Source organism: Arvicanthis niloticus, chromosome 12 (assembly GCF_011762505.2).
Source record: "Arvicanthis niloticus isolate mArvNil1 chromosome 12, mArvNil1.pat.X, whole genome shotgun sequence".
Classification (NCBI taxonomy): Eukaryota; Metazoa; Chordata; class Mammalia; order Rodentia; family Muridae; genus Arvicanthis; species Arvicanthis niloticus.
In genome coordinates, this window is record NC_047669.1 from 51,739,336 (window position 1) to 51,759,088 (window position 19,753).

The window sequence follows — 19,753 nt, forward strand, 5'->3', positions numbered from 1 at the left end:
CAAAGACCCCCGCTTGAAAGAAAGCAAAGACCCCCCCGCTTGAAAGAAAGCAAAGACCCCCGCTTGAAAGAAAGCAAAAGTCCCCCTAGCTTGAAAGAAAGCAAAGACCCCCGCTTGAAAGAAAGCAAAGACCCCCTCGCTTGAAAGAAAGCAAAGACCCCCGCTTGAAAGAAAGCAAAAGACCCCCTTGAAAGAAACCCCCCAGCTTGAAAAGAAAGCAAAGCCCCCCCACACTTGAAAAGAAAGCTATTCCAAGCCTGAAAGAAGGCAAAGCTGCCCCACCCCACCCTACCTCAGCCTGAAAGAAGGCACCCCTACAGGTTGCTGTTAAATATTTAGCTCTAAGAATTATATATGTATTTCAGTCTGAAAGAAGGTATCCAGTACGTTATTGATAATTACATAGTTGTCTGTACTTTTTACTAGGAGTTTTATTGACTAGTATTAGGCACTGGCCTGCTATTTGGTACTGACCCTGTTAAGTGTAGTTTGTAACTATCAGTGAAGATTTCAACAAATACTGCTAGCACCGAAGTGAATCAGGATGGGACAAAGCGAATCTAGAGACAGAGAGTTTTTCATAGATGTTATCAAATATACTCTTAAGAAAAAAGGCATTAAGGTTAACACTAGCCAGTTGACTGACTTTCTTCAGTTTGTACAAACAGTCAGCCCCTGGCTCCCAGAAAGGGGAAGCTTAAATGTGGATACATGGGAGAAGGTAGGTTTAGATATTAAAAACTGGTTTTCAGAGAATGGAGGAAAAGGTATGCCCCTTACAGCATTTGCTATTTGGAATGTGCTTAAAGAAACATTAGCAGATGAAAGAAGGGCCTTAGGTGCCCAAGAGGCACCAGATTCACCTCCTTGTGAGGGGACTCCGTTACTACAGTCTCACTCAGGATCTCAGAAAAGTGTTTATTCCTTGACAGAAAAGTCTGAGAAAAGTAGTTTAGGAGAGAGTAATGGTGAATCTGAAGAAGAAAGATCTACCTCAGAGGAGGAATCTGACTCTGAAAAGATAGTAACAATGTATCACAAACATAAGTGGCCTACCATGCAGCACTTAAATATAAGTCATTCCACAAAACCCCCTGAAAAAGGTAAAAAGAAACCAAAGGGGCCTATTGGATCTGCTGCTGGTGCAATTCAAACTCAGCAACAGGGCAAACTCTTAGGCTGCTTCTCAGTGAGTATGCAGAACAACAAAGAGGATAAGGATCCCTTGTGGGAGCCTTGGGCATTTAAATTGCTTATGACTCCTCATGATTGGTTTAAAATTGCCAGAGCCTATCTAACTAAAGATGAATTTTTACAGTGGATGGATATATTTAAGAACTTGGCTCAAAAGGAGTTATCTAAAATGTCTGGAAAAAAGAAGGGAGTGAAAGAGTTAACATACGAAATGTTTATGGATACAGGTGAATGGTTTGAAGTAAGGATTCAACAAAAATTTACAAAGGAAGCTCTAGTAAATAAATCAGCTGCAGCCCTAGAAGCATGGAGAGGCTTACTTAATAGAGATACAAATACCAAAGGCCTTGCTTATATAAGCCAGGACCCAGAAGAACTTTTTGAGGAATTTGTAACCCAGCTAAAGGGGACAGTGGAGAGTATGGCTCTTAGCCCTGAGGCGAAAGAAATTGTTTTAAAACAACTAGTCTTTATGAATACTGCACTTGCTTGTCAGTCTCTTATAAAGACAATTAAAAAATCTGGGAATTTATCTAAAACATCCGTTGAGGTTGCTACTTCATATTTTCAAGGTGTACCCACTACAACAACCTCACAAGGCCAGAACATTATCCAAAATCTTACTAATCAAGGACAGAAAAAAATTAATAAATCAGGCTTGGCTCACAAAAGTTATTCAAGTAAGAAGCCTGAACCTATCAACAATCAATGTCCCAATAAGACAGGAGATGCCATAAATCTTGATGCTCCTGGCCTCACTCAAAGCAGAAATTCAAGAGGGTGTCATCCTTATCTGAAAGGGTACCACTGGCGTAAAGAGTGCCAAACTAACTTTCATAAAAATGGTACTACTTTATCTGGTACTACTATAATCCCTAAATATACAAAAGTCTTATCAAGTCAGGAGAACTGTGTGAGGGACCTACCTCAGGCCCCTCAAACATTAGAAGTAATTCAACAGCCTCAGGAGACCAAAACATTTGTCAAAGGACCATATACAGGCAGCACAGGACTGAGCCTCCACAAAAACATTTACTTATGACTTCACCTCAAATAGATTACCTTAATTATTAAGATCTTAAAAGAATTTTTTTTTCACATAAGAAACCTTTACATACAAACAGAAGTAGTGAAAATAGCCATTGTGTTTTAAATACGAAGGGCAAGCCCCTTTCTAAGAACTGTAACTGCTTCACAGCTATTTTACAATCTTAGCCCTGACTTTCAGAATCACAAGTCTTGCTTCAATTTAGAAATTGCATTTTCTCTATTGGACATGCTCAAGTTCATTCTATACTTTCTGGTCCTATGCATGAAAGTAAGGATTAATTTAATTTCTTAACAAAAGCCTGTTGTTTTTTCTACAAAGGTAACTTAGCAAAATCTTACATTGCAAATCATCATTGCTCTCAGTGAAACTGCTCCTGCACTCCTGCAGAGCTCTTAGCTCAGCTTGGGAATTAACCCCTGATGACCCTGGGTCCTTGTAATTTAAAACAGAGAAATGTTACACATGTCCTGCCTTTGGAAAGTTAGCCTTTATTCCTGTACGTATGGACTCTTAATTCTCATTGTTATTTGTGTATTTTCCTAATTGGGAAAACTTTCATAGTTACGATGCAGTATTTGTTTCACTAGTTTATAATACTAAGGGCTTAAAATCAGACAATGCCCTTGCTTAAACTTAAGAAGCATTCAAATATTGGTGTTTCACTCTTAGTTTCTCATATTCCACTGGCACTCCTTATAGTTCACAGGGACATACTATTGTGGAATAAGCTTATCAGACCGTATAAAATATAGACATCTGAATTACAAAATGAAATCATAATTATCTATCTCCTTACCATACTTTATAAAAGGAAAAAGTTCATTTCTAAACATTTCAGGCCTCTACTAAATTAAAGGCCTACCAACTGGATAATAAAAAAGACTGGATGTTTTTCCGGGAGAAGCTCTGTTTATATATTTACAGGATGCTATAGATGCCAGACCAGCTGATTGTACCAGGCCCCTTCTATGGAGACTTCCACATCTGCCACTTCCTTCAAGCCTGCTTCAAGCCATCATCATCTGCAGACTTTCCACCCGTGCCAGAGACCTCAGCAAAAGAAGATACTGAAGACATGGTTCTTGATTGCATCTGATTGGACTTTTAATTCTATACCCAGGGGATATAAGGGATATAAAATTGTTAAATATAAATCTATATATATCATTTTCCTACCAAAATGCTATTTGACCAACTGTATAACTTCACCATTGTGTCATAATGCCTTTTCTCATTGTATACTGGCTACTTTATGTTTTGCCATCTATAACTTTCTCACAGCCTTGGTGTAATGCTTTATTTGCCTTGTTTGCCTGTTAATTTTCCTTCACGACCTAAGAGATTTATAGCTGGACTTATCTAAGGCATTACTGCCTTGATTGCTATCTTAGGGTAAGTTGCAGCTTCTGCTGCCTCCCTATCCCAACAGGTACACAATGCTAATCATGTTAACTCCTTGACAAAAAATATTTCTTTAGCACTGATTACCCAGGATAGGATTGATAGAGGCCTAACAGATAGAGTCAATGCTTTAGAGGAAGCCGTCCTTTACATAGGAACTCAGGTTCAGAATATTAAAACACGTTTAACTACCTCGTGTCATGCCAATTTTAAGTGGATTTGTGTCACTCCTCTGCCCTACAATGGGTCAGAAATGTCCTGGGAACAGATACAGGCACACCTACATGGTGTGTGGAACAATTCACAGCTTGCTATTGATATGGATACTTTACATTCCCAGATCAGTGCCATCAGTCACTCCAGACTGAAGAGTTCTTCAGCAGTAGAATTGGCTGATTATTTTTCAAATTAAATCATAAATTTTGTTAAAGATAATATTTTATGGAATTTTCTTATAAATTTGGGAATTATTATAGGATTAGTTATTCTACTTCTGGTTCTTCTTCCAGTCATCTTCAAACGTTTAGGAACTGCTATCAGGACTGCTCAAAGGGAGATATATACTCTTCATTTATATTATTCGAAGGGAAGAGAGAAAGATGCCGGGAGCCGGGAGCCGACCCCCTCGCCCCCGGCTTGGGGGTGAGAGAAGGGGAGGGAGAGATGCAGCTGCTTCTTCTTTCTTCTCCTCCTCCCACCGTCAGGTTCTTCTCCGAGGCAGCCCCTATGCTACTGTAGCTGACCTGCAGTCAGCATCCTGGCCCTAAGACCAGTAAGGTGTTAAGTAAATAGCCTTGTGCTATCCTAAAAACTTCTTCTGAGGATAATGGGACTGCAGGCTAGGGTGATTAACACCTGTAGCCTAACAGCAGAGGATTAGGCAACGTGGCCTTTGTTCTATCTCAGCAGGAACTGCTGGGCTCTAACTTGCAGGAAGAAAAGACACTTTAGAAAAGTTACTATAGAGTTTATTAAGTGTAAAAAGTATCCTATGAAAGCTATCTGAGGGGAAACGTGGAAAGGTCCTGAGTGGGGAAGAAGAAAAGATTCTAACAAAGTAAAATTCTAAGGGAGAAAAATTCTAGGCAGGGGGAAAGGAAAGGGCGATGGGGTCTAACTAACTAATTCCTAATTCGCGCGCGCCCAACTCTTTGTCTTCAGTATTTATATGCCATTCAGAGTACATGATCACATGTTACAAAGTTCATCACAAGTTCACACCAAAATTCAAGTCATAAATTGAAATAGAAGTTTACAACACAGAATGTTTACATGAATACCCATTAGGAGTAATTATCTAACTAGACATTCATCACCTGTCTAGCTCTACAGGTTCGCAGAAAGTTTGAAACTATAACTTAAGAAATTAGTGAAGTTTTGTATAGATAAACCCAGGCAATATTTTCTCTTCTGTCCTGGTACCTATAATAAATTGTGGATTCCCTCTAGTAACCTAGGCTAATGGTTTTATGACCTCTTGGAATGTGCTCTGAGCAGGAGAAGGTCCAGTTACTATCACTCTTGGGGCAATTAACTGATAACACTCAGGAGACTGGCAGAGTTCTCATTGCAGTTTGACTATGCCTAAGGGACTTAATAGCAGTCCCGATATAAAAGAACTTAATAATCACTGATATAATTTTAGGAATTCTTATAGGATCATCATTAAGACTTAAGAAGTCATCTATTTGTCTATATAGTATCACTACAAGACAGTACATCTTCGTGGATCTGCAGAGATCTGCTACAAAGGGGTGTGCTATTGCTTAGTGATTGTTACATATGTTTAATAATAGTAATAATGGGAAAAGCATATTAATAGCAGGAATCTTTCCTAAAATCACGTCCACCACAGCCTTGCTAATGGGGCACACTCGTCGCAGATTATATAATAATCCGAGGCAAGCATTTCAGGATGATCATCTGCTCATTATTAGCTTGTCCCATTATGGCTCCCGACACATATCATTCCTCATATTATTTTGTATGTGACATTGTGGATTACAAAATTAGGTTGTTTTTATAATTAATATTAAGACATTATTGAAAGTCATTACTTCACATTTTTAAATGCTTGTCAATGGTCAGTATTGACCTCCTTTTATATTAATTATCACTGATTTATATCTCTTTAAGACGTATAAGTGTCAGTGAAATGAAGAAATGGGTTAAAGGCACCTGTAACGTACCCTGTAGGATTGAATGAGGTTTACAGGATCCACATGGCAGAACAAAAGAACTGACTCCCTCAGCATATCCACTGATCTGCACAGGAAAAGTGCAGCAGGCAGGGACACAGACACACACCAATACTCACACCCACATCCACAACCACAACCATACCCATATACTCCCAAACCCTTGCATCTCTATACACACACACATATACTTCAAAAAAACGGACACACACATACACATACACACACACACACACAAATATATATATATATATATATATATATATATATATATATATATATATATATCTGATAAGTGAGTTTCGATCAAAGTGTGTTATAATGAGTGGTTATATTAAAAATATTTTACACCTATGTCATACTCCAATGAATGTTGTAACAGTCATATACTATATATTTTAATGTTGGAAGAAGATAGATTTTTCAATGTACTTAAAATACATGCTCCATAAAATTTCAGGTATGTAGTCTTATTTTCTATCATTTGATTATTACACAATATACACATCTAATATATTTTATCTAGAATGGTCTCAGAAGTTAAGAGATTTTACTGTTTGCAGGATTTTGGAGTGAAGTTCTCAGCCAAAGTCAGGAGGCTTAATACTGCTTAAGTTAAGTTACTCTCTTCCATACTTTTTCTCTCCAAATATGAAATTATTTATTTTTTTCAAAAATCCTTCTTATTTATTAATTTTCCTTTGAGAATATTTATTTATTATTTTTATGTATTTAGGTTGTGTATCTCTGTGTCTCTCTGTCTCTATCTTTCTCTGATTGTCTTTTTCTTTCTCTCTCTTCCTCTCTCTTTCTCCGTGTGTGTGTGTGTGTGTGTGTGTGTGTGTGTGTGTGAGTGTGTTTGTTTGTACGTGTTTACCTCTGTTTCATGGTGCAAGCATGAATTTCAGAGGATGACTTATAGGAGGTCAGTACTCTCCTTCCACCATGTATGTCTCAGCAAGTCCAACTTAGGTCATAAGCCTTGGTGTCAGTGGCTTTATTCTATGTAAGTGATCTTCCTTGCTCCCCTTTCTTTAATTTGTAGTGGGGAAATATGATGTAGTTATTATATCTAATTGTTGCTGACTACTGTCATATTCTATGTGGAAAGAAAAAATATCAGAGAGCAGTTGGCTTACACAACATTTATTCTTACACAGCTTTGGAGGCTGGAGGTCTATAAACTTAGTTGGTTTCTCCTGATAATTTCATCTTTAGTGTACAAAGGACCTTTATCATCTTGCCTTTCTAATGAATTTAGGTCCCTAGTGTTTCTGTGAACATGAGTTAGATTGGGTATGCAGCTCCATATGGCCTGATAAAACTTCTTTGGTGCTTGATATCCAATTACAATCATTGTTGAAGTACTAAGATTTAAATTTACAGTGTATAACTCTGGGAGAGGTGCAATAATCCTGCAGACAATTCCTATAAACTATTCATAAGTTTTAAAATGAGTTATAACAAAGATAAGCACTATTTTAAAATAGATTTTGTCTTTTTATAATTCTATATATTTCTCTTTGGTTTCTTACTATAAAACACTGTTATTTGTAATAGTTTAACCCAGAAAATGGAATGTATTTATTCCTATGCTGGGACGATTGCTTCACTGTGAAGTTTGTGTCTTTATAGACTACCACTGTACAATGCATATAAATGCATATAAAAAATTTTTTTTTTCCTTAGAAAAAGATACGACAGTTCGTGGCTGAAAATGGGGGAAATAAGTGTTTAAATAAATTTTGAGTTCATGCAAAAATCAGACATAATATTTGATTTTTCTCATTTGCTAAGATTTTTATAGTTACACATATAAGCAAATGGTGCTACAATTGGGTATGAAACATGGGTATATATCAGATAATGACAAAAACTAATTAACCTGATATTCTAGTCTTAAGGGATCTTTAATCTGATGAATACGCACATTAAAATGTTCATATTCATCAGATGTGTTATATATATGTGTGTGTTTATTTTTTGTTTTTTCATCTCCTTTTTTTAAATTTTGTTTTATCCTATTTTATTTCATTGGCTTATGATAGCCAGAAGCCAAAAATTGTGAAGAGATACATTTTAGCATCCCTATCACAATTTTTGTCACTTCTCTCTGATGGCTTTCTTTTTTGGTTAATTCTTTTGGCTGTCTGGGCAGTGGGGTTATCACAGAAACCTTCCATATTCCTTTCTTAAGTGCTGAGTTTGCAGTCATCTATATCCCTGTAAAAGTAGTTCCCTTGGCCTTTATGATCAGATCGAGCTCAGGTCTTGGGCTTACTTATGCTTTCTGGCAACAGCAGAGAACACAAACAGGGCCTCTGGCTGTAATAGGACCACAAACCCATACAAAGCCCTCTGATGCTGCCATGACAGGGACATCTATTTCCTCTTCAAGGTGACTGAAAAGTTTGCTGCCCAGCTTTAAATTCCAGGACACATACTTCAGGTTCTGTAGTGGAAGTACCCATTATTAAGTATTTGACCCAGACTACCTGTAGAATCCTATTTGTGCTTGATGACTTGCTGAAATTACTCAACTGTCATAATTATTGATAAAATTTGCAAATGGAACAAAAGAGCTCATAGGATTGTTTAAGCAATGTCAATGAACTAGGTACCATATATTTGTAGATAAATAATTACATTAGAGGTGAAGTATAGCCCAGCGACTGAGAGTACTTGCTGCAATTCCAAAAAACATGAACTCCATTCCTGGCCCATTCCAGGTAGCTCACAACTGATTGTTACGTTTAACTCCAGTGCGTCTTAAAAATTCTTCAGGCATTCATTGGTACCTGTACATATACACACACAAAGCAAAACAAAACCTTCTATAAAATGAGAAGCTATATTAATAAACAAGACATTCTTTTGGGAGAAATAAAATCATGAATATAGTTATATGAAATCATTATTTTGCATGAAGCTGTAGTTTTAAACATATGCAAACTAAAATTAAGAAGCTGTTTTCTGCATATAATAAAATTATAAAGGCTATTTGCTGCAAAAACAACATTCCTTTGTTTGCTTTCTTCTCTTGTATGTGTGCATGTAGTTTTTTTGTAGTTCCAGTAACTCTTAGGGACTACTGTTTAAAACAAAGTGATACACTGTGTCCTCTATATTTTAGGGTCACTATTCAGCTGTAATTTTTACTTACTCTTCAGTGATTCCCACATGAATACTTAAAAATGGATTTAAATTAGTGGATGTATTAATATCATCTTTCTTAATTTTGTTGAATATTTTATTTTTTAAATGTGCTTAAGAATAATCACCACTGAGCCACCTTTGAGCAAAGCAGATGGTGTGTTAAGTCATGAAGAACTTGTCAGATACTAGGGAACCTGTTACAAGAGCAAACACACACAGAAGCAGTGGATTAATGACATATCCCCACTTGCTTATGTATTTCACTAGATTCTATATACTACAAATCACTTATGGGCTATACTGAATACTCAAACATTACACTATATTTTTCTTCGATCATTTATGGCATGTTTTTCTCGGATTCCCTGTCATTTTAATTCTCTTGAGGTTTTTCTTCCTTTTTATCCACCAGAAACCTTCATTTTGACCCAGACTAGTGTTCCATCAACATTGACAAGCTAACCTTGGGCATAAAGAATCAATACTACCTTTCATTTTGAAATTCTGCTCAAACTGGTTTCAATGAAACTGTATTTTCTCTTTTTCTCTTTCCAGATCTAAAATTGTACCTTTTTGCCAGTGATTTTTTTATGAATAATTTTATTTGATTTTAAACATAAAAATAATATAATGGGGGAATATTATGTAGTATTTATTTTATATAAAAACACTGATAAATGTTAATAATTTAAAACTTAGATGAGGTACACAAATTATTTGTGAGTCCTATTTTTACTTTCTTGTAATTTTTTAAAAATTCCTTTTATTTATTATCCCAGAAAAACATATTTTAGAATACTTTTCAGAAAATATATTGAACTTTTGAATTTTTGATCTTTTGTCATATCATATACCTCAATCCAACTATTTTATACATTATACCTCCCCTTATACCTGCCCTACATCTTTGCAATCTTTTCTCCGACAGAAAAAAAAAATAATCTCATTGTGGAAAGCTGTAGTGTGGCACAGTGTGTCCCACAGTAAACTTTTTTGTCCACACTTCTTTGTTTGTAAATGTTAATTGCAATGACTTGTTGGTCTGGTACGAGGCCTCTGTCATTAAAAATTTATATATTTAGATATTAAAAATTTGTTAGGAGTTCTCAAATATCCTAGTGTTTGTCTGGATGTTTGTTTGTTTCACAGTGTCATGGAGGTCCTGCAGTTTTGGATACTCAGGACCAGCCCCTTCATGCATTTCAACAGCTAATAGATGGGGTAGTAGTTGAAATAGGCCAATTAATAGTCCCAGATCTGAGTCTGAGAGATAGCTGATAGGGGAGGGAGGGAGGGATATCTCCCTCATCTGTGTCACTGCCCAGAAGAGGCAGGGAAGGCTCTCCTGGGCTCATACTTTTGTGAAGGCTCACCAGCAATCTTCACATCTAGAGTCAGCTCTATTGTGCTGCCCATGCAGGTCTGTTCTCCTAACTGCTGTAGCAGGTGAGGGTTAGGGCCTGCTCTCCTGCTTGCTGTAGGTGGCAAGGGCTGAAGGTGGGGAAGGACATCTCTACCACGCACACTCTGCCACATGGCAGACAAATTGTAGGGCTAACTTCCCCACACTCATGATCACACCCTCAAGGCAGGCTCACCTGCACACATACGCACACCCAGACTCATCTCTACTGTGCTGCCAAGATATGGCACAGAACCTGCTCTCCTATGTGTTGTAGCAAGTGAAGGGCAGAGACAGCTCTCCTACTCTCATTAACCAGTACCCGGCACCCACACACTGATGAGGGAAGAAGGGTAGAGAGGGAATCTCTCCTTTAATGATGCAGCTGTACAGCATACAGGAGGCAGAGTCTGCTTTCTCACACTCAAAGCCTTGAAGCAGCTTACTCACAACTTGGACATACAGGACCAGTAGAGCCTACTGTGCTGCCCAGGTCAGGGGCAGAGCCTTCTCTCCTGAGTACTGCAGCAAAAGGGGCGTAGAGAGGGGTCTGTGGCTCTGATGACTTCAGGGACAGATCTCATGCCTGTCATAAGTGGTGGGGGCGCGGCAGCATCTCTCATTCACCCATGTCACCGCCCAGCATACAAATGGAGGAACTAACTCTCCCATGCTTACATCCTTGGGGCTTTCTTGTTCCTACCGCTGCCACCAAAGTCAGCTCTACTGTGTTGCCTAGGTGAGGGTCAGGGTCTTGTCTCCTGAGTGCTGCAGGTAGTGAGGAACAAGGCCAATTCTTCATGACCCCAGGCAAAGGTGTTCTGCGTGCTACAGATGATAAGCAGCAAGGAGGGAGGAGGGTATATCTCCCATGTCCATGCTGCCTCATGGGAGACATGTGGTAGGGCCAACTCTTCCATGTTTATATCCTTAGAGTTGACTGACCTGCAACTCCTGCTATGTGCATGGCTTGTTCTCATGTGTCCTGCAGTTATGTGTGGGGTTAGCTCTTTTGCTTCCATGTCTCCGGAGTCAGCTCTTCAACCAGAGCCAGGTGTAAATTATAGCCCTCTGACATTAATATGTCCCCAGGGGACAGGCCAGACCAAGTATACCTGTCTGGCCTTTGGTGGGTAACAGACTCCTGCTGGTGCAGGACCAGGGACCTAAATGTAGCCAGAGGTGGCTGCATAATTCCACCATGGCCCCAGATTGCACCATTTACTACTTAGAGCAGACAATTCCTCACTACTTTTGAATCTCCAGTTCTGCCTCCCTTCACTGTGCCCCCATCCTTCCGTTTCTCCTCTCTTCCATTTCTCCACCATTTACTTGCTCCTCTTAGTAGTGCCTGGAGACTCTGAGTATCTCAGGAGTGATCTCAGGAGTACTACATCCAACTGATATATTGTGCGGGTGAACAGGTATCATCTTGGGTATGCTCTTCCTCCAAGGCCTGCATAGCACAAGACTGGTGGTCATCTCAGGCTAGCTTTCTGTCCAGGCTTCAGTGTGGTAGACATCTTGGGTTTACACCTTGCCCAGCCTACGCAAGTGGCCTTTTGTGTTTTCTCTCTCAGGCTCACTCTCGACTGGAGCCATAATACCAGATCACCTGCGTGTTTGGTCTAGTCTTCTGCTTTCTTATTATCCTGGGAGCCCATCTGGATCTGCTCAGTACCACATTGGTTACTGTCTCAGGCTCATTTTGTTTTTCAGAGAATGTTAAATTAGTTACTCAGATGTTAATAGGTTAGAACACTGAGCAGCTCTCCTCTCTGCCACCTACCGATGCACATGTGACATAGCAACCACATTACAGTGCCTCTAAGGGCAGAACATATATTTATTCTTGATTGATTTCAAAACAGATTTCATAATTTACCCCAGTCACATATAATATTATAGCCCCTTGTTTTTACTAGTTACTTTAAATATTTAATGCACTGACTTTTGCTATGTATTAATTCAGAAATTTAATCTAATTTTGTTGAATATTTATCATGATGTATTATTATTAGAAGCATAATCATCAGTTTTATATCTATATTATATTTCTTATCCTCAAATTTTAATTATTTTCCTCCTAACCTATTCTTCCCTGTAGTACTGGAAAATGAACCTAAAACTATGCATGATAGATGAACACTAACAATCAGCTATATTCCCAGGTCTTCCTTACCACAATTATGTTTTAAATTTTGAAATCTATCATTAGCATTTCATTCCATACTTTATTCTAACAATAAATCAGCACTTCAATAGTTTTTTGTTCTATAATTGTGATACTTCTTTTATTCACACAATGTTCAGGTCTTTGTGTCTTCAGCAATCAATAAAACTTAAATAAAACAAACAAATTTAAAAAACCCAATACTAGTTCATTTTCCTCAGTTTAAGAAAAAAATAATACTGAAAACACAGGTTATACTTCACAGAAGGATAACAGGTTGACCAAAAAGTGGCCCAAGAACTCTGAGTCCACAGTGAGGCAGGAGCCTATACCAACGACTATAAATGAGATGGATCTTTATCCTTATTTACAGATGGGCTATTGTATAACTTTGGACATTGTGCACTATCTCAGACTGTGAATCCAATATAGGCACCTCCTCATGCATGACCCTGAGAAGCAAGATTGTCTTTCACTTAGATTCTGATGACTTTCATTGCTCTCTTTTTTATCTTTCCTTCTAACAGGATATTTTAGATCAAAAAATACTCATAATATGGAGGGGGACTGGTTGTTGCCTTCTCTTAAGCTGTGTGATGGATTCCAAAGGCCTGCCTTTTACAGAGTAGATTTTGTGAGGTGAATCAGAAACTATGATTTCAGTTTCAAAATTAATTTTCTACATCTCTGCATTAAATATATTTTGTAATTTCTTTACCTTTAGCCTAGATTATTAAGACAATAGATATTTCTCAAAAAGTAAAAGAACTTATAAATACATTTTGAAATTATTCTAATTTTATAGTTTATTATAGTTTAATGTAGATTGCATCATATCAGAAGCCTTCTATATAAGGCTAAAATATGCAGGTAAGTTTTCTGGAAATGGTCCATCAGTTTTCATGGCCTGAAATGGCTGAGATCTGAGATGCAAGGTTTCCAAAAACTTCATCCCAGGACTGTTTCTTGGTGCTGATTTTTTTCTATTTTCTTACATAATCTAATGATTCCTGGGCATCAGCCCACCACATTGGGCAGAATTTCTGTAGAATCAATATGAAGATGTATTTTCATATAGTAATGCTGTATAGATGAATTGATAATTTCATAATTCTTGATAATTATTTTATAAAATTACTAAATTTATGCAAGTAGTTTCAAGCCCTCTATAGAATAAAACTGTAAATAGAGCTCTGTAAATCTCCACATGTCATGGGTTAATTGCACTAGGATAAGAGGGTAAGAAAACAGGTTTGCAACAAATTTGTGAGCAAAGAAAAGACATTCATTCTATATTTGATCCGAAGCCACAGTTGTGCACTATGACAAACCAAGGTCATATGAAACTGACCTTGACTTATTACAAGTTGCATTGAACTTATAATAAGCTTATAAAATGAAACATTGCTTTGAATTTACTACTGACATTTTTCTGTCACTCTATTTTATGTAAAATTTTATCTATGAGGTAATTCTTTCTTTTTTGTTTTTAGTTTTGATTTTTTCATTAATCATTTTATTCATTTACTTTTCAAATGATATCCACTTTCTGTTTTCCCCTCCAGAAACTCCCATCCCATACCCCTCCCTTTTACCTCTATGAGTGTGCTCCTCCACCCACTCACTCACTCCCCCTTAACCATGACTCTAGCATCCCCCTATGCTGGGGTATCAAGTCTCCACAGGACTAAGGGCCTCCCTTCCCATTATGGCCTCCCATTGTTTCTTATATACAGAACTTTTTTGTTTAAAAGCTATAAAAGGCTGAAAGCAATAATAAAATTTTGGTGTAGCATTTCCTGTTGTGGAAATATTTAATCTTAATTCTGGACTTCTACCCAACCTTGAGTATTTACTTTCTGAATAAAAAATATACACTACCTTTATATCTATAATATGCCTTAAATACCACGAGGGCTGGCAGGTATCTGCCCACTATGCTCTTATGTCTATTTTGCTACCAATAACCCCACGATATAGTTTGCTATGTTCTGTTTGGACTGCTTTTAACTCCAATTGACCAGCGCTCTTGGCCATGATTTCAAATTTTTTCCCATGGTGTCTTCTCCTCTTTCCACCTTCTTCTCTCTCCTGCCTATATCTCTTCTCCCTAGCTATTAGCTATCAGTATCTTTATTTAACCAACAGTTTTAAATTAAGGAGCAAGGTCACATTGTTTCTGCACATTCTCCTATTTCTGGGTGCAACCAGGCCTTGGGGGCCAGTATTTAATAACACAAAACAGACCAAAACGATCAAACTTCAACAACTTCTACTTCATCCAGTGTGTATGCTGTCTCTGTGTGTCCATGTGTGTAGTTAAAGTCTCCCTTTCTTCCTCTTTGTTTCTTTTTGGCTGACAAAGAATTAACATACTCAAAGTTTCTCACCTGACCAGTGAAGGGACACTGATTCAGAGAGAAAAGAGCCCTAGAAATTAAGCCTTTTCTTTTACTTTTCTTTTCTTTTCTTTTTTTTTCTTTTCTTTTCTTTCTTTTCTTTTCTTTCCTTTCCTTTCCTTTTCTTTTTACTTTCTTCTTTTCTTTTGTTTTTAACTTAATTTATTTATTTATTCACTTCCCATCCCAATATCATCCCTCTGAGTCCTCTGAGTATTCCCACATGCAAATCTTTTGCTGCTGACAACAGGAGTTAATTCCCAAAGAAGGCACCTCTTGGTCACAGAATAGCAAATCATTGAGAAAAAAAATCACCAAAACGAAGCTACTTTTATCTCCTATAATTGCATCAATCACCCTCAAAATTGAAACATTTGGCATCACAGCTGCTGGACACCAACCATGTCTGCCTACCTAAGTCTACTTGAAGACCAGGCTGGTCGCTTGGCAACATGATGTAATAACTCATTTGCAAAGCCATATGACAAGAATATATAATGCAATTTAAAAAGGATAAAAACATTGAAATGACTGAATTCAAATAAAATATATGATTTTATTAAAAATAATAGTATGTTATAAAACAAATTCAATATGTATATAACGTTTAAAGAAACTGAAATTATTGCAATTGAAGACATCTTGTAGTTATTATCAGTCACAAATATATATACAAAACCTCACCTACAAAGAATTCTTTATACCTGTACAAGCCAGCATTATTTTCTTCCAAAAAAGCATTAATTAATTTATTGCTCACAAAGTTTCTTACTTGGACTATCTTCCATCGTTTTTATAAAGATTATATCGCATTAATGTTGCAATTTTAACAGAATGTTACTAAATATATAAAATTCAGAAAATCATCAGTGTTATGTTAGGTAAAAATAAATAAATGACTTTATTTTACGCTAAATATATACAATCTAGCTAATATTACTAATTATTGAAATAATCAAGTATAAGTTTGCACAGATTACAGAAGCTCATTCTCAGTTTATTCTTTTTCAGTAGAAGTATCCAAAGAAATTAAGACAGCTAGACCTGGCAGCAGCCTGTCTGTGGGCTTCGCTTTCTTCACTCTCGACAAAGTGTCTTTGTCTAATAAAATAAATATAGCTGGCAAATTACATGGTTAGTACTTAGCTAAATGAATAGAACTCTATGTATGAAAGGAAAGTTTGCCATCTGAGTACTTCTCTAGACTTACCTGCTTGTTCTTTTTGACTCTTTATGCTTTACATCTCTCTTTCATACGATATTTTGACATTTTACTAAAATAAAGCAAACTAAAATGAAACTGAGAATGAAATAAAAAAATGAAAACTGAAATGAGAAACATTGCTGAAGAGAAAGAATGACAGTCAAGCTTATGTTGCAACTTCTCTGTTTGTTTCTCTGTATTGAGAGAAAGCTGCAAGGACTGAATACAATTTCCCAATGATCCTAACCAAGTGATAAACTACATAAATGCATTTTCAGAAGTCACCTGTAGAGTGTGTAACCCAGTCAATTCTTAAGTGTCATATTCTGTAAAAACCACCTTGGTCTTGTTTGTGCTTCTATCACTAATTGTGGCCAAATTGGTAGTTTGTTTGTTTGTTTATTACTCTTGTATATGTATTTTTTGTGTGTACCACAACACACATGGGAAAGTTACTAGACAACTGTGTGGTGGGAGGGCAAAGTTCTTCTACTTAGGTCTTCAAATTTGTCCTTGAATGTGTTTAATCTCTAAGACATCTTTTCAGCCCTTGATTACAGAATCTATAAAGGACAGTGATTTATTTAGCTTATTGTTTTCAAGGCTAGGTAGGAAACTAGCCTTCAAAGGTGGAGGACTGCATAGACAGACCTTTAATCAAGTTACTCTTGTGTAGAATGTCAAAAGAGGAAATGGCCAGAGAAATATAAGAGCTCTTGTGATTTACTAACATTTTGTGTGTGTTCCTCTATATTTGAGAAGAAATAGCTGCAAACACTGATGACCATTTATTCACAATGATAACCAAAAATTATATCATACACAAATGTATTTCTAGTTTACTCTGGTGGAATCTTTAACCCAGCTAGAACTTAAATACCCTTTGAATAAATCATATAAAAGAAGTTTTGAACTTTACTACAAGAAGAAAATATTCTAATTGTAGATATTTCTATTTGTTTATTATTTGTGCATCCTTGTTTTATATGTATGTGTTTGGTTACATAGGATCATGCCTGTGAATGTGTGAGTTATTAATAATAGGTGTTATCATTTATTGCTCTCCAACTTGCTTAAAATATTATTACATTTATGATAATATCATAAAATAAAGTTTGATTATATTGACCCATATTCTAAGTCCCCAATATACATTTTATTCTATGGACCAATTACTTTATTCTTTATACTTTGTATAGCATATTGTGTCCAATTTGTTTTTCTTCTACACTATTGGATATGAAGCCATCTTTTAGAATATAGTCTATACACCAGGGGCCAAACACTTAAAAAATAACAAACTATATCTCCTCCAGAAGTCATCAAAAGTCCATATCTCATAAGAGAGGGGTGGGGCTTCTGTATATTTTTGCCATGCATGCTAGAATGTTGTCTGGATGGATATTGTAAAGGCAATCACTGGAGGCTCTCATGAACTCATAAACATAGAAACTTGTGAGTTTTATTAGTCCTGTTATGTCTAGAAGACACTGCTTCAGTTTTTTTGTTTGTTTGTTCAAAACATAGTCTCACACTTAATTGCCACCTAGTAGCACCAGATATAATATTTAGTCAGAGAACTGCTAAGACTTGCTCATCTCTGTCCAACATGTCTTGGTGTTACAAATTCAAGAAGTCAGGAGTTATGTGGGAACCAGGGATCTAAATTCAGTTTCTTTATGCCTGCATAGAAATATCTTTACTTATTGTGTCATGTCTTCATTTTGTTTCAATGAGACTTTTTATATTTAAAAGTTGAAAAAATATAAATATAATATCATATTCAGTTATATAGTAATATTTTGAAGCTTAATTGATTATTCATGATTAGAAATCTTAACAGTCCCACTGTGAGTTTCATAATGAATAATAATGGATGACATCTAAGTTTGAAAAGGTATAGTTTAAAATATAGCTATAGTTATGTAGAAAGATATAGTTTAAGGATTTTGCTCTATATTTTCTTTAGAAAACTTACTGTGAAAATTTATTTTTTTCAACATTTTCATTTATCTTTCTGAGATTCTTGTGTCTTTAGCCCTAGTTCAAAGGGACTAACACATAGCTTTGAGGAAATGTCAATTTGGGAAATTTGGGTTGTTGTTATTGTTTTTGACTTTATGGAAAATAATTCCCATAATGTATAATCTGATAATGCTTTTTTTCTCCATATCATTTCTCCTTCCAGATCCTCTACTCATCCTCACACTCTATACCCTTTATTTCTCTTTCTTTTAAAACAAAGCAATAATAAATAAAACACAAAAGTGAGATTACCCAGACTTAGAAAGACAAACGAGGTATGTGCTCACTTATAAGTTGACACCTGATCATAAAGCAGAGGATATCTATGTTATAAACCACAGACCCAAGAAACTAAGTACCAAGGAAGGCCTATGGCAGGGAGCTTGAATCCCACCGTGAAAGAGTAATAGATTAGACATCTAGGGTGAATGGAGGAAGGGGACTGGGCAGAGGAAGGTCTGTGAATGAGAACTGGAGGGATGAAGTCATAGGAAGATGAAGGAAAAGAGTACTGCAAGTGAAAATTGGAATGTGTGGGAGCATTTGTGGGTTAAGCTATAAACCTAGTGTTGGGAGCCGACTTTAGTAGAAAGTGGCTAGATCAACTTTGCAGCCATCTGGAACCATATACCCTGATGAAAGACTTGGTTGTCAGAAGCCTATAACAGCTGAAGCACACTCTGATAAATATATTGTTTATCCCACATAGCTTGTTTTGCTGTTTAGTGACCTCAGCTGTATGGTGCACGTGGTAAAGTGTTTTCACCTGTGTTCTCCTGCTTGTGTATATAAATACCTCAGAATTCCCTTCAATAGGGGAGACTTGAGAAAATAGAAGAGACTGAATCACACCCTGTCTTGTCTCCATTCTTCGTGTCTCTTGCCCCAAGAGCCACACTCTCTCTTGACCAGAGCACTTAGTCCCAAAAGTGTTTAGGCAAAGTGTTGAGGCAGTATGTGGGCCTCAACAACCTAGTACGATAGAAACTCCTAGGAATCTATTAAGGGGATCTTAGCTATGACTCCAAATGAGGGATATGAAGCCTGAACCATCCATCTCCTATAACCATCCCAGACTTTCAATTAGAGGGATTGGAAAACCAATGCAGCTACAAAAATTCATCTTGGCTACAAGATGTACAAGTGCAAAAGATGTATCATAATTTGAGATGTATCATAACAGCTAACCAATGACTGGCTTAGCTTGAAACCCATGTCATGAGAAGAAACCCACTCCTGACACTATTACTGATATTCTGCTACTTGCAAACTGAGACTTAACATAACTGTAGTCAGAGAGGTATCATACAGTACCTGATGGAAACTGATGCAGACACTCACAGCTTGGGAATTATATAGAAGTAGGAAATGAAGGATTTAAGAAGCCAGTGGGTCAGCAAAACCACAAGAAACCTTAAAAAGAATAAACTAGCTTAGAACTGTAGTGGCTCATAGCAACTGAACTACCACCAGATAACATGCATGGGATAGACCTAAGCCTTCTGCACATATACGTCAGTTGTGCATCTGGGTCTTTATGTGGGACTCCT

At 36.8% G+C, this 19,753-nt stretch overlaps 1 protein-coding gene and 1 pseudogene across 1 annotated transcript; one reads left to right on the forward strand and one right to left on the reverse strand.

Annotated features, from left to right (window-relative positions):
* The first annotated feature begins 544 nt into the window (after nucleotides 1-544).
* Nucleotides 545-2,236, forward strand: LOC143443991 (endogenous retrovirus group K member 5 Gag polyprotein-like). The gene has a single exon (XM_076942490.1). It carries the CDS (start codon nucleotides 545-547, stop codon nucleotides 2,234-2,236), a length of 1,692 nt encoding a protein of 563 aa, XP_076798605.1.
* Nucleotides 2,237-12,123: 9,887 nt separating this feature from the next.
* LOC117718337 (small nucleolar RNA SNORA17) lies at nucleotides 12,124-12,240 on the reverse strand (annotated as a pseudogene).
* Between the last annotated feature and the right edge of the window lie 7,513 nt (nucleotides 12,241-19,753).